The sequence below is a fragment of the Eretmochelys imbricata genome, chromosome 6 (assembly GCF_965152235.1).
Source record: "Eretmochelys imbricata isolate rEreImb1 chromosome 6, rEreImb1.hap1, whole genome shotgun sequence".
Taxonomy (NCBI): domain Eukaryota; kingdom Metazoa; phylum Chordata; order Testudines; family Cheloniidae; genus Eretmochelys; species Eretmochelys imbricata.
The window spans coordinates 41,017,677-41,032,807 of record NC_135577.1 but is presented as its reverse complement, the minus strand read 5'-3'; the positions used below and the strand labels follow the sequence as shown (position 1 = coordinate 41,032,807).

The 15,131-nt window shown below is 38.5% G+C and overlaps 1 protein-coding gene across 1 annotated transcript; it reads left to right on the top strand.

The window, feature by feature from the left end:
* Positions 1 to 468: 468 nt before the first annotated feature.
* PRRG4 (proline rich and Gla domain 4) lies at positions 469 to 10,800 on the top strand. The gene is made up of 4 exons (XM_077819959.1): positions 469 to 568; positions 8,301 to 8,464; positions 9,800 to 9,848; positions 10,661 to 10,800. The coding sequence occupies exons 1-4, from the start codon at positions 469 to 471 to the stop codon at positions 10,798 to 10,800; spliced, it is 453 nt and encodes a 150-aa protein (XP_077676085.1).
* Positions 10,801 to 15,131: the final 4,331 nt, after the last annotated feature.

The window sequence follows — 15,131 nt, the reverse complement described above, 5'->3', positions numbered from 1 at the left end:
AGTAGTTGCTGCCCAAGTGGTGGCTGTACTTCATCAGTGGGCAAAGCGATTCTTTTATCTACAGTTCAGTACAGTCAGTCACACTTGCACTTTAGTTTGTTTGGCTGCAGGATCATCATTATTAAAATCTTCCAAGTAGGATTGCCACAATCGCAAAATATGTAGTATCAACCTTTAGTAACCACTTATACTACTGTCAGCTAATGGACTTACTTCTCTAGCTCAAGTGGTAGAATACTGTGCTTTGTTAATTCAAATGGTGATGACTACCAAATGGAGGACATTATGCAATTGTTATTAAATATATGTGGGACCAGTTTGGGTAGGTGTACTGCCTATAGGGAAAAAATAATCCAAGTTGCTTGTGGGGACTTGTGTCTGACAACTGCATACAGTGGATTCATTTAAGATACACAAACAACATCTGGGAGTTTTTAACTAATACTTTATTTTGACAGATACTAGACTATGTCTGTGGTTTTGGTACTGCTGTGTCAGCTGACAATAATGTTTGCATTTCCTCATTGCACAAGAAGATTAAAGGATTCAAAGCATACAGGGAAAGAAGGTAATACTCTTCTAAAATGAAGCTATGCTTTCTTGAGCTAAACTGCATCTTACAGTGTTCTGTTGTGGAAACAATCTTGCTTAAAAACTAAAAGTGTGTAACACAGGGTGTGTGATCGTTAACTAACATTAGAAGCAACAGGCTTTAGGTTGGTTTAAAAATCATATTCTTGCTTCTCCCACCATTTTAGAATAGTTGGAGGTTTTTGCTAAAATGATCATCAGTCAAACAAATAGTCAATGGAGTTTCAGAAAAAAACACTGGAATGAGATAAACAGGACAATACAGGCTCCTCTTAGGCCTCTGGGCACCTGTCAGTGACAGTTACCGTTGTCATCAGATTTTCTTAGCAATGAGTCTGAAACAATAATTCAGTCTCTATTAAGACTGCACTGCATTTGTTCATATTTGGAAGGGGTTGTTTTGTTTCATACTTGGCATTCAGAAAAGATCAAAATTTTCATTTAAAAAATAGTTGATCAGAAACTGTTTGAATCACTAGATTGTCTTATGACATAACAGAAAGTTTGTTTGATTAAGGGAAACACTTTTCCACTCAATGTGTAATTAAACTGTGGAACTCATTGCCACGGTATGACATTGAAACCAAGAATTTAGCCAGACTCAGAGGGGTTGGACATTTTTATAGGGACAGCAAGGAATATCTAGAGTTGTTATACTTGAAACTAGCACGTTTTGGGAGGGATCTAAACCCCATGCTTCAAGGGTTAAGGTAATCTCTAACTGTAAAGAGTTGGATGAGACCTTCATAGGGATTGATTATCTCACATCTGCCTAGTGAGAGGCTGCGAGACAGTGATGGATCAGTGGTCTGTCCAGTTTGGCAATTGCTATATTCCTAACAGCCAGGATTGAATACAACACATGGAAGCACTAAACTGATCTCTCATTTGGTTCATTTCTTCAAAGTATTTGCATATAGTCCATTATCATATGAAGAATCCAGTATTTCCAAATAACAAGAGTGAATGTGGGTGTACAGACCAAGGTCTGCCCCACCACTCCTGATCAGTGCACCCCATCCTGCCAGGCAGGACTATATTTAAAGGCAAGAGAAATAAGTACCAACAGTGGTGCCAGGTCTGCTGGGTGTTGTCTTTTTTTTAAGGTGTGCCCAACTGCCCACTAACAACTGGACTAAAATCTCTAGCTCATTTCACATAGGTTACTTACTGAGTAACCTAAACACAGGAGATGGGTTTGGACTACTGATCTAGAAAGTCTCCAGATATACTAATGCGAGAAGTATGGGGAATAAGCAGGAAGAACTCAAAATGCTAGTAAATAAATACAACTATGACATAGCTGGCATCACAGAGACCTGGTTGGGTAATACACATGACTGGAATATTGGTATAGAAAGGTACAGCTTGCTCAGGAAGGACTGGCAGGGAAAAAAGGGAGGATGTGTTGCCTTATATGTTAAAAATGAATACACTTGGACTGAGATTGAGATGGAAATAGGAGACAGACTTGTTGAAAATCTCTGGGTAAGGATAAAAGGGGTAAAAAACAAGGGTGATGTCATGGTAGGGCTCTACTACAGACCACCTAACCAGGAAGAAGAGGTGGATGAGGCTTTTTTTAAACAGCTAACAAAATCATCCAAAGCACAGGACTTGGTGGTGATGGGGGACTTCAACTACTCAGACATCTGTTGGGAAAATAACACAGCAGACCACAGATTAGCCAATAAATTCTTGGAATGTATCAGAGACAATTTTTTATTTCAGAAGGTGTAGAAAGCTACTGGGGAGAGGCTGTTCTAGATTTGATTTTGGCAAATAGGGAGGAACTGGTTGAGAATTTCCAAGTGGAAGGCAGCTTGCGTGAAAGTGATCATAAAATGATCGAATTCATGATTATAAGGTAGGGAGAACAGCAAAATAAAGACAATGGATTTCAAGAAGGCAGACTTTAGCAAACTCAGGAAGTTGACAGGTAAGATCCCATGGGAAGCAAGTCTAAGGGGAAAAAAAAATAGAAGACAGTTGGCAGTTTCTCAAAGAGACATTATCACGGGCACAAGAGGAAACTATCCCACTGCGTAGGAAAGATAGGAAGTATGGCAAGAGACCACTCTGGCTTAACCAGGAGATCTTCAATGATCTAAAACTCAAAAAAGAGTCCTACACAAAGTGGAAACTAGGTCAAATTACAAAGATGAATATAAATAAATGACACAAGTATGTAGGGACAAAATTAGAAAGGCCAAGGCACAAAACGAGATCAAACTAGTCAGAGACATAAAGGGTAACAAGAACACATTCTACAAATACATTAGCAGCAAGAAGAAGAGTAAAAATAGTAAAGAATAAAATTGTCAGAGGCATAGAAGAACATAAATTGTTGCGCAAAAGTCAACATGGTTTCTGTAAAGGGAGATCATGTCTTACTAATCTATTAGAGTTTTTTGAGGGGGTCAACAAACATGTGGACAAGGGGGATCCAGTGGACATAGTGTACTTAGATTTTCAGAAAGCTTTTGACAAGGTCCTTCACCAAAGGCACTTAGGTTAATTAAGTTATCATGGGATAAGAGGAAAGATTTCATAGATTGAGAACTGGTTAAAAGACAGGGAACAAAGGTTAGGAATAAATGGTAAATTTTCAGAATGGACGGGGTAACTAGTGGTGTTCCCCAAGGGTCAGTCCTAGGACCAATCCTATTCATCTTATTCACAAATGATCTGGAGAAAGGGGTAAACAGGGAGGTGGCAAAGTTTGCAGATGATACTAAACTGCTCAAGATAGTTAAAACCAAAGCAGACTGTGAAGAACGTAAAAAAGATCTCACAAAACTAAGTGATTGGGCAACAAAATGGCAAATGAAATTTAATGTGGATAAATGTAAAGTAATGCACATTGGAAAAAATAACCCCAACTATACATACAATGGGGGCAAATTTAGCTACAACTAATCAGGAGAAAGATCTTGGAGTCATCGTTCTCTGAAGACGTCCATGCAGTGTGCAAAAAAAAAAGCAAACGGGATGTTAGGAATCAGTAAAAAAGGGATAGAGAATAAGATGGAAAATATCTTATTGCCCTTATATAAATCCATGGTACGTCCACATCTTGAATACTGCATACAGATGTGGTCCCCTCATCTCAAAAAAGATATACTAGCATTAGAAAAGGTTCAGAAAAGGGCAACTAAAATGATTAGGGGTTTGGAACGGGTCCCATATGAGGAGAGATTAAAGAGGCTCGGACTTTTTAGCTTGGAAAAGAGGAGACTCGGGGGATATGATAGAGGTATATAAAATCATGAGTGGTGTGGAGAAAGTGAATAAGGAAAAGTTATTTACTTGTTCCCATAATATAAGAACTAGGGGCCACTAAATGAAATTAATGGGTAGCAGGTGTAAAACACATAAAAGGAAGTTCTGCTTCACTCAGCACACAATCAACCTGTGGACCTCCTTGCCTGAGGAGGTTGTGAAGGCTAGGACTATAACAGGGTTTAAAAGAGAACTGAATAAATTCATGGAGGTTAATGGCTATTAGCCAGGATGGATAAGGAATGGTGTTCCTAGCCTCTGTTTGTCAGAAGGAGGAGATGGATGGCAGGAGAGAGATCACTTGATCATTACCTGTTAAGTTCACTCCCTCTGGGGCACCTGGCATTGGCCACTGTCGGTAGACAGGATACTGGCCTGGATGGACCTTTGGTCTGACCCAGTATGGTCATTCTTATGTTCAAGGACAGGGTAGGCCTGTTACTCAGTGAGGGGGGAAAAATAACAACAGAAAATGTGGCAAATGCAGAGGTGCTTAATGACTTCTTTGTTTTGGTTTTCACCATGAAGGCTGGTGGCGATTGGACATCTAACATAGTGAATGCCAGTGAAAATGAGGTAGGATCAGAAGAGGCTAAAATAGGGAAAGAACAAGTTAAAAATTACTTAGACAAGTTAGATGTCTTCAGATCACCAGGGCCTGATGAAATGCATCCTAGAATACTCCAGGAGCTGACTGAGGAGATATCTGAGCCATTAGCGATTATCTTTGAGAAGTCATGGAAGATGGGAGAGATTACAGAAGACTGGAAAAGGGGAATATAGTGGCCCATCTATAACATAGTGCCCATCTATATCTTGACTTAAGTAAAGCTTTTGATACTGTCCCGCATGCCCTTCTCATAAACAAACTAGGGAAATGCAACCTAGATAGAGATACTATAAGGTGGTGCAAAACTGGTTGGAAAACCGTTCCCAGAGAGTAGTTATCAGTGGTTCACAGTCATACTGGAAGGGCATAACAAGTGGAGTCCTGCAGGGATCAGTTCTGGGTCCGGTTCTATCTGATATCTTCATCAATGATTTACATTATGGCATACTGAGTACATTTATAAAGTTTGCGTATGATACCAAGCTGGGAGGGGTTGCAAGTGCTTGGGAGGATAGGATTATAATTCAAAATTATCTGGACAAACTGGAGAAATGGTCCGAAGTAAACAGGATGAAATTCAATAAGGACAAATGCAAAGTACTCCATTTAGGAAGGAACAATCAGTTGCACACATACAAAATGGGAAATGACTGCCTAGGAAGAAGAAAGGGATCGGGGGTCATAGTAGACAAGCTAAATATGAGTCAACAGTGTAACGCTGTTGCAAAAAAAGCGAACATCATTCTGGGATGAATTAGCAGGAGAGTTGTAAGCAAGGTATGAGAATTAATTCTTCCACTCTACTCTGATTAGGCCTCAACTGGAGTATTGTGTCCAGTTCTGGGTGCCACATTTCAGGAAGGATGTAGACAACCTGGAGAGAGTCCAGAGAAGAGCAACAAAAATGAGTAAAGGTCTAGAAAACATAACCTATGAGGGAAGAGTGAAAAAAATGGGTTTGTTTAGTCTGGAAAAGAGAAGACTGAGATGGGACATGATAACAGTTTTCAAGTACATAAAAGGTTGTTACAAGGAGGAGGGAGAAGAATTGTTCTTCTTAATCTCTGAGGATAGGACAAGAAGCAATGATTTTAAATTGCAGCATAGAAGGTTTAGGTTGGACATTAAGAAAAACTTCCTAACTGTCAGGGTGGTTAAACAATTGAATAAATTGCATAGGGAGGTTGTGGAATTGCCATCACTGGAGATTTTTAAGAGCAGGTTAGACAAACACCTGTCAGGAATGGTCTAGATAATTAGTTCTGCCACTAGTGCAGGGGACTGGACTAGATGACCTCTCAAGATTCCTTCCAGTTCTATATAGATCCTGATTCTGCAAGTCCTCTGCATGCATAACTGCCACAATTTTAAATTAAAATTACAAGTTATTAATTTAATGTTCTGTTCCAGATATGAGAGACAGAAAAGTCAGGAAATAGCCACAAAGCATAGAATCATAGAATATCAGGGTTGGAAGGGACCTTGGGAGGTCATCTCGTCCAACCCCCTGCTCAAAGCAGGATCAATCCTGAATTTTTGCCCCAGATCCCTAAATGGCCCCCTCAAGGATTGAACTTACATCCCAGGTTTCGCAGGCCAATGCTCAAACCACTGAGCTATCCCTCCCCCCAACCATAACTCTGTTCATTACACATGTTTCAGGTATTTAAGTTAATGCAAATATGTGCAAGTTTCTTAGGTTGCTAACTAGTGTTAACAGGATGGAACCTGATTTGACACTATTTCCCTCATTCTGCTGGATTTGTATGTAGCCATCAAGTTGTTGAAAAATCTACAAGTTGAAGGATCAGGTTTTGATTTCAGTTAAACACTTCTATTCTAAAGCCCAATTTTTTTTTCAGTTTTATCTGATAAGTGAATGAAACACTGCTGAACAAAACAGGCAAAGCTTTTCTTTTCAGTTTGATTAGTAGTATTCAGTTTCAAAGTCCTTGTTTCGATACAGGTTGCACTAAAGTGAACTCCTAGGGAAAACTATTTCAGCACTGCCCAAATGTACTTTGGGGATTCAATTCTTCTTAAGTCTAGTCCCTTTCTCTATGCTGTAAAAATGTGATAATCTTAAATGCTATAACTCCTTCTGAGTTGATAACATAATGACAAGATAATTCATCTTAAGATAAGTGATTCCTCACATTGTTCAGTGATAGTATTAAAGGAAGCAGAAATTAATGAGTGATACTGTAAGTCTCTTGAAATTGTCACTGAGCAAAACCCTTTGAGATACCATTGCAATGCCCAACAGTAACTATTAAGGCAAAAATTCCTGCGTTATGAGGTAATCTATACCAGTGGTGGGCAACCTGCGGCCCGTCAAGGTAATCTGCTGGTGGGCTGCCAGACAGTTTGTTTACATTTGCACAGTCGCCCGCAGCTCCCAGTGGCTGTGGTTCGCCATTCCCGGCCAATGGGAGCCACAGGACGTAGCAGCCAGCATGTCCCTGTGGCCTGTGCTGTTTACATTTGCACGGGAGCTGCGGGCGGCCGTGCAAATGTAAACAAACTGTCTGGCAGCCCACCAGCAGATCGCCCTGATGGGCCACGTGCAGTCCGTGGGCCGCAGGTTGCCCACCACTGATCTATATAAACGAATTGTCTAACAAGCACATATCTTCTTTGTGACTGAATAACTTTATCCTGCATCTTGTCTCTTTCTCCCTTTTTAAGCAAATGGGCTTAGTTTGTAAGAATGCTCTTTCAGCTTTCATTAACACCCTTACACATTGGAGAGTTCTTTTTAATTAACCCTCTAGTCATTGCACTTAGCAAAACAGACTCCTTACTTATACTAGAAGTTAATTTAAAATATTTCAGTTGCACAGAAAACCAGGTCAGAATATTTCTGTTGTTCAAAGATGAGTTCTCTATTACAAGTTATAGCAAAGACAGGCTAAAACTTGAGCCCAGAAGAAACCTGATGAGAAAATGCATTCCAGTATCTTTAAGTCTGCTATAACTTCACTAACTCTTCTGGAATCCTACTTCACAACTAGGGTGAGTGAGTTTATTTTTTAGGCTCCTAACCAGCTTCTAAAAATGGCAAAAATAAACTTAATCAAAAATGATGTCAGCAAGAATCCCATCATGAACCTAATGACCATAAAACAGCATTTATTTGAAAGCTATAAAAATAATTATTGCCGTTTTTGTTTAAAGCTTCAATCTACCCTTAAATGCTGTTCCTAAATAGTGTGATATTAAGAATAAATTAATGGGATTTGTCCACTGTGCTGATGGAAACCCAATTTCTAAAACAAATACTAGAATTCAGATACCAGAATGTGTGAAAAGGAATGTATGCCTAGGATTCTTACTGGAATATATCAAAGGAGGTAACCCTTAGGCTTTTTCAAGATGTGAATACTGGATCTTGCTCAGTCTGGGTCTGCTTAGAAGTACATCTTAAAGTAATTGAATATTACAAGGAAACTTAAGATTCCCAGAGACTCCCACACCCCATCAGGGTCATTACCACAGCTGTGGTCACTTGCATTTCAGACAGCTGGCATGAGGACCAAATTCTAAAAAGTTGCTATGAGAAAATCTGAAACTATTTACAAGGGACAGAAAATATTTCAATTTGAATGTGGAACAGGCAGAAAGAGAACTGTTGTGTTGGCAGCAAAGAAAATGATTCAGGAAGAGGGCTTGAAGTCTCCTTTCATATCAGGTGAAATGGGAAAAAAACAGAGAGAGGTTTTTCTTTTGGGATTTTAAAGAACTCCAGAGTTTTCTGTAAGAATACCAGAACTATCCCCCTAATTTAGCTCTTTTAAATTAATTTATTTTTTGTTAGTGTTTACATCAGAAAAAGAAGCCAATTTGTTCATCGGACGACATCTTCTGTATAACAGATTTGATTTTGAAGTATTTACCCCTGGTAATCTAGAAAGAGAATGCTATGAGGAACTGTGCAATTATGAAGAAGCAAGAGAAATTTTTGAAGACCCTGATAAAATGGTAATTGCTTTGATTTAGTTTAAAATACTGAGTGGCCATCAGTAGATGGTTCTTATAAATTACTGCAGCCCTCCAGAAGAGATCACTTAAAGCAGGAGTTCTGCCACTATTATTTATATTTATTTATTATTTATATTTATATAGGCACATGCGTGGGTGTCTTCAGAACTGGGAACTTTTTTGGGGAAAAAAGTGATCTGGGAAGGGGATAAAATCACACAAATAATTTTGTGTATTTTATACTTTTAAAAAATTATATATAAAGTGCCAACTATTTCCATCTGCCCTCACTCGTTAATTGGCTGATTTCACATACAAGTTACAGCAAAGGGGAATCTTGAGAAGAGGGCAGTAGATCAGTTAAGTGTGAGTGTTCTATGGATAAGGAGCAACTTGAAAGATGCTACTGTATAGTGAAAGAAACCTTTGGCAGGAGAGGGAAAAGGGATGCAAGCCTTTCACCCCCGTCCCCAGGAAGAAGCCAGGCACAGATGAGGGCAGTACTTGCAATCCTCCAAACAACTAGTCCTGCTTGTAGTTCAAACCTCTCCAGGGCCCCTGCCATCCTCTGCACTCAGCTGCAGAAGGAGCAAGCAGTGCATCCTCTCCCAGGAGGATGGAGCGGCCACTGGAGTTTGCATTCTCTGGGAGTCTCCCATGAGGAATTTTACATGACTACACCATAATTTCCCTGGAGGCTTCTGCTGCACAGTGGCTTCTTCCTCCTGCCCTCCCCGCCGCTTTTTCCAATGTGGGTTGTGGCTTAGTCTCAGTCTAAACTATAGGATTAAATTTTACACAGTGCATTACTGTCTTTAGTCATAAAATATTCTCTTATATGCATCATATTATTAACCTATGGAACTCACTGTTGCAGGATATTATTGAGGCAAGTAGCTTTGTAAGATCAGACACTTGCATGAATAGCATTGGAACATACACTAACCAGGATAAATTATAAGCACCACCAATCTCCATTGTCAGTGTAAGCTAATTACTAAGTGGCATCAAGAAGAAATGTGTCTGTATGATATAGTATTGCAATTTAGAGGTGTTCTTGGTTTGTCTCTTTCCTTTTCTTTTAAACAGCTGCAATTTCTTTCTATCGGTTTAGGTGGACCATTGGTTTGTTCTAGTATGGCAGTTTTTATGATGTTATACCTGAATACACAAGTTTCAGAGAATTTCAGCCCTGGGGTAAACAGGTGCAACTTTTGACTTCAGTGGGAGTTGTGCCATTTATGCCATGTCTGAATAAATGTCCACAATCTCTTATTTAAGTTATACATTACACACAGGCTTGAACTTTTTAAAAAAACATTTTTATTTTCATAGATGACTTTTTGGAAAGAATATTCCATTAAGGGACCCAGCACAAAATTTGGTAAGTCAAGATCAGAGTTTATCTCGTTTTCTTTCCCTGTTACATTGAAAATATTGCTCCCCTCACACATACTCTAGACTCCCTCCCCCCCAAGCATGTTGCAATGTATGTTGTTATCTGGTCATAACTAATTATTCAACTGGCACAATTATAACCCTTGATTACTGTCTTTTTATATTTTTTGTGCATTTTCTTTTTATATTTGATATACTGAAATGTATATTATATAGTAATTAATATATTTGTGAAGTTCAGGGAGTTTGAAGACTTTGGCCCTTTACTACTGCATATTGAAATATGCATTCTACTATCCATTTCCTTGTATGTATTAGACAACATAGAAACTTTGCAACTATAATTCTGCTGCTGCCTACTTCTGTTTTTATTTTGTACTGCAGTACTTTTATAGAGGCCCCAGTTAGGATTGGACCTCACTGTAGTAGGTGCTATACAAACATAGTGAAAGTCAGCATCTGCTCTGAAGGACTTAATCTGATGAAAGATGCAATAAGTGTGTGAAATAACATTGATGGGGATGGAGTGGTGGAGAATCTCAATAACATGCATATATAAATGATCGAGGAGAGGAATATTTGCTAACCTTTGCTTTTTTGTTGGGGTGTCTTTAGGTAGTGCTGGATTGATGTGATGGCTTGTCATGTGAGAAGACTAATAGAAAGGAACTACTACTGTTAATCTTACTGTAACATCTCTCTCAAATCTTCAAAAAGAGAGAAGGCCACCATTGATGAAGCATTGTGAATAGTACTATAGTGTTAGTCAACTAGAAATAATTACAGATTTCTGTTTAGGTGGTGAAGCTACACAGAATATTGATGTTACAGGACTTCTGACTGGCCTAGTTGCTACTGGAGTTCTGTTAGTTACAACTGGATTACTTATTTACTATTTCTGCAAAAACAGATGCAAAGCAAGACAACCACCAGGGTAAGGAATTGAGAATAATATTTCACTTTACTTTCATAGAAAAAACTTTGGTAATTTAGGTGGAATTTTCAAAATCATTCTGCTCTCATTGAAGTGAATGGAAATTTTTCTATTGACTTCAGTGGAGACAGAGTTAGGTCACTACTAAATGCTTTTGAAAATATCATTCTCAGAGTTAAGGTAATACAAGGTTGTAACTATAAATCACAAGAAAATATATAAAACAAATAACCTTTGCATGGATGACAGATCCTTGTTAAACAATATTTTACTGCTGGGCCCCAAAATCTTTTTCAAGAAAAATGGTTTCAGCATGAGGGAACCCTGAGCCAGATCTGTTTTTTGAAACCTGCAATGGAGGAGGGTGAACTGGTTTTAAGAATAGTTTTAGATATTAGGATTTGTAACTGCTGGAGAGATTGAATTGTGCTAGAGGAAATATGAGTGGCCTTAACTTCTTCCAAAGAATAAGCTTGCTGAGGATCCATAGACTCCTAAAGACAGCCTTCCTGTGAACTTCACAATGGAAACTACTATTGTAATACAGTTGAATCTCCTTAATTGGCACAGTTAGTAACTAGTATGTTTATCTGAGATTCATGAGAATATTTTGTGTTGTGATAAATACAATATGCTGTAAAGCAGGAGATACATAGCAATAAATGTATGCTTGCAAGCATAAATTCACACCAGTAAACAACGTGAAAGGCTTACAGATGGCACTAAGTATGCCATTTGTCCATCACTGAATTGAAATACTTGTGTTAGGCAATTGTATTCAAAGAGTTAAGTGGACTCTGAATAGCTAAAGCACGGGAAAAAGGTAAACCAGATTTTAGTTTATACATAATCTCACTTTTGGACTAAATGATATGCAATAGATCTTTCAGTCTTCAAAAACTTGTTTGGCCAGCTTGTTAGTGTAATCTCCTCTCCAATTTTCTTTCTGTGTATAAAATCTACAGCAGTTCTGGTTACTTTCCTTTCAACTGCATTAATTTTTTAAAAAAAACACACAATTATTTACAAAGAAGTAAATTGAATGCATTTTTAATTGAAAATACATCTTTAAACCTAAAATTATCCAGTATAGTGCTAGTGGATATCTGCTCCTCCAGGGTTGTTCTAGGTACAAGACTTCACCATGAACCAAATGTGTATCCATTTTCAGTATAAGCATATGTTCTTGTTTCTATACAGGGTGACGAAAGGATGGAACCATAAAGTCCGATTAATTTTTTCCAAGTGTTATGTACACCATAGAATATCAGGGTTGGAAGGGACCTCAGGAGGTTATCTAGTCCAACCCCCTGCTCAAAGCAGGACCAATCCCCAACTAAATCATCCCAGCCAGGGCTTTGTCAAGCCTGACCTTAAAAACTTCAAAGGAAGGAGATTCCACCACCTCCCTAGGTAACGCATTCCAGTGCTTCACCACCCTCCTAGTGAAAAAGCTTTTCCTAATATCCAACCTAAACCTCCCCCATTGCAACTTGAGACCATTACTCCTCGTTCTGTCATCTGCTACCACTTAGAACAGTCTAGATCCATCCTCTTTGGAACCCCCTTTCAGGTAGTTGAAAGCAGCTATCAAATCCCCCCTCCTTCTTCTCTTCTTCAGACTAAACAATCCTAGTTCCCTCAGCCTCTCTTCATAAGTCACGTGTTCCAGTCCCCTAATCATTTTTGTTGCCCTCCGCTGGACGTTTTCCAATTTTTCCACATCCTTCTGGTAGTGTGGGGCCCAAAACTGGACACAGTACTCCAGATGAGGCCTCACTAATGTCGAATAGAGGGGAATGATCACGTCCCTTGATCTGCTGGCAATGCCCCTACTTATACATCCCAAAATGCCATTGGCCTTCTTGGCAACAAGGGCACACCATCAAAGTAAAATCTGTGATACTACCCATCCTAAGACTCCCCTTATGACAAAAAACTTTGCCCTATCATTTGAAGCACCCATAAACTCCACAGAACATTGAGTATTTAAGAAACAAATATACTATTTTATTAATATTTTATTATTATTTAAGATATTTATTTTACATATGCTTCTGGAATATGATTTAAAATTTAGACTGTACGAGTACTTGAAACACTAAACTTGAGATCAATTATAGAAGTAATCAGCACTTAATCATCTTAAAGGAGAGCGCTTGTCAGTTCTTGTAAACAGCACTTTTTTTTTTACATGCACACTGTAGCATACACGGAAATATCCCCGTGATCTAAAGAACAGAAAACTGCACTAAATTTTGATTATATATTAAATAAAAGGAAGAGTGTACATAAAACAACAATAAATTGAGTTACACGATTTACAACAGTAAATATCTTTGCAACTTAAATATCTATTGAGATAGAAAAAGCTGATTTGTAATTACTTGTGTTGGAATCCTTTAAGGGCCTCTTCTCTACCTGTTAAAAGCAAATCCTTTCTGACTTCCATAAGCATAGAAGCTCCTCTTCTACGGAAGGAGGCACAATTCTGCAACTCAAAGGAGGGGTGGACCTTTGCATAGTTCTGCTGGGACAGGGAGCTGAAGTAATCTGGAGGATCCACTGCTACATGGATCCTCTAGCCCTCCTCCTCTCTCTGCTCCCCTCAACCTAGGGTTACTATACCTCCGTATTTTTCCAGATATGTCTGGCTTTTTGGTTTTTTCAAGCTGCATAGTTCCCTGCTTACACTCTAATATTCCCAGCAAGCCAGACTACCTAAACGGGCCACCATCTGAGTTTTGCTTTCTCTTTGAAAGCTAGGAACACGTGTAATTGACAGCAGTCACAAATTACCACTCAGCTCTTTATATAAGCACACAGAAATTACAGAGAAAACATTAAGAATAAAAACCTACACACATACTAATAAGCTTATCAGAGGTCTGCCATTAATCGTATAGGTGCCTTAGTAGGTCAAGTTCTTCCCAACTTTCCCTAAGGATTGGGGTCCCCCTCTGTTGGATAGAAAGGTTCTGTATGTTTGCTGGATCAGAAAGAAGGCCCTGAGTCAGTTTAATCTCAGACTATCCAAAAGTCCTTTCTTTGTCTGTTGGTCTCGAGAGAAACTGGTTGATTTAATATATGTGAGCCTCCCCAGGAGGAGATACTGCTCTGAGGTGGTTACAAACTGGCTGATTTGCCTTAATCACCACCCACCGTTTTTAGTTCCTGGATGAGCTTCCCTCCCACCTGGAATAACACAATCATACATAAACCATTCATTTTAAACAATGGATCCCAAAAATACTGCAGGATGTTACAAGCTCTGTCACACCTCCCCCATAAAGAAGTTACATACAATCCCAGCACACAATAATACATAAACTTCATACTATAAGGTATTTTAAGGACATTGCAGGATATTGCCATACCCGTCACACAAATGGCTGGATATCAGCATTTCTAAGTTCTGTTTCCAGTTCTGTCAAATGAATAATGTTGGACAAATCCCTTGATTGCTCTTTAGTTGGATAAAATGAGGATATCTACCTTTTCATAATGTATTTTGAAATCTAATGAAAGATACTAAAAAAATGAATAATTTTACACTTAATGGGCATAGTGAAGGAGCAAAACCGTAAGTACTGTGTGAAAAGTGAGTCAGAGAAATACCCATTGACTCATGAGGGGCTTGAGGAGTTAGATCCTGCTCCCATTAGTCAATGAGAAATTGACTTCAATCAAAATTTAGTGGGTACTTTGAATATCCCTACAACCATGCTGCTGTCAAAATTGCTTAGGAAAGATTGCATGTTTTAATAACTAACTGTGCATGTAAAATTAACTAGAGTTTGTTTTAATGGGATAGCTCTTTCCTGAAACAAAGCCCAGCCCTAGCTAGTGCATCATAGAAGAATTTTACCTGTGATTAGATTAGTACCACCAGTCTTGGGGGAGAAAAGAAGGAACACTTGTAAGCAAATAATGAAACCACTAGATTACTGTGATCAGTAGTTCTTTTAAAACTATGATTATCAACCTTTTTTCATATTGTGACCCCATAGTACAAAAGAAAAGTTTTGGGGCCTCTCCATCTAGCCATAAAAAGGGGATGGGTGAGTTGTGAGCCTGATGTTGAGAACCTATGCTTTAAAACATATTCTGCCTCATTTGTATTTGTGTCTGTAACAGATTTATCAGCTATAAATTTTCATAGCAAGAAAGGTTAATAAATGGATTTTCTTCAGAACCTGCACACATTCCCCAAATGTACTGGCTGTTCTATCTGTAATTTTAACAATAACTCCTGACTGCTTTGTAATATGTATAATAAATCTGTTTCCAAAACAGTGTTATTCTAGTATGTTTTTATTGCCTAATCTTACTAGA

Coding starts and splice junctions, on each gene's coding strand:
- PRRG4 (XM_077819959.1), top strand. CDS start 469: ATGTCTGTGGTTTTGGTACTGCTGTGTCAGCTGACAATAATGTTTGCA. Junction 569..8,300: donor AAAGCATACAGGGAAAGAAG/GTAATACTCTTC, acceptor ATTTTTTGTTAG/TGTTTACATCAGAAAAAGAA. Junction 8,465..9,799: donor TTGAAGACCCTGATAAAATG/GTAATTGCTTTG, acceptor TTATTTTCATAG/ATGACTTTTTGGAAAGAATA.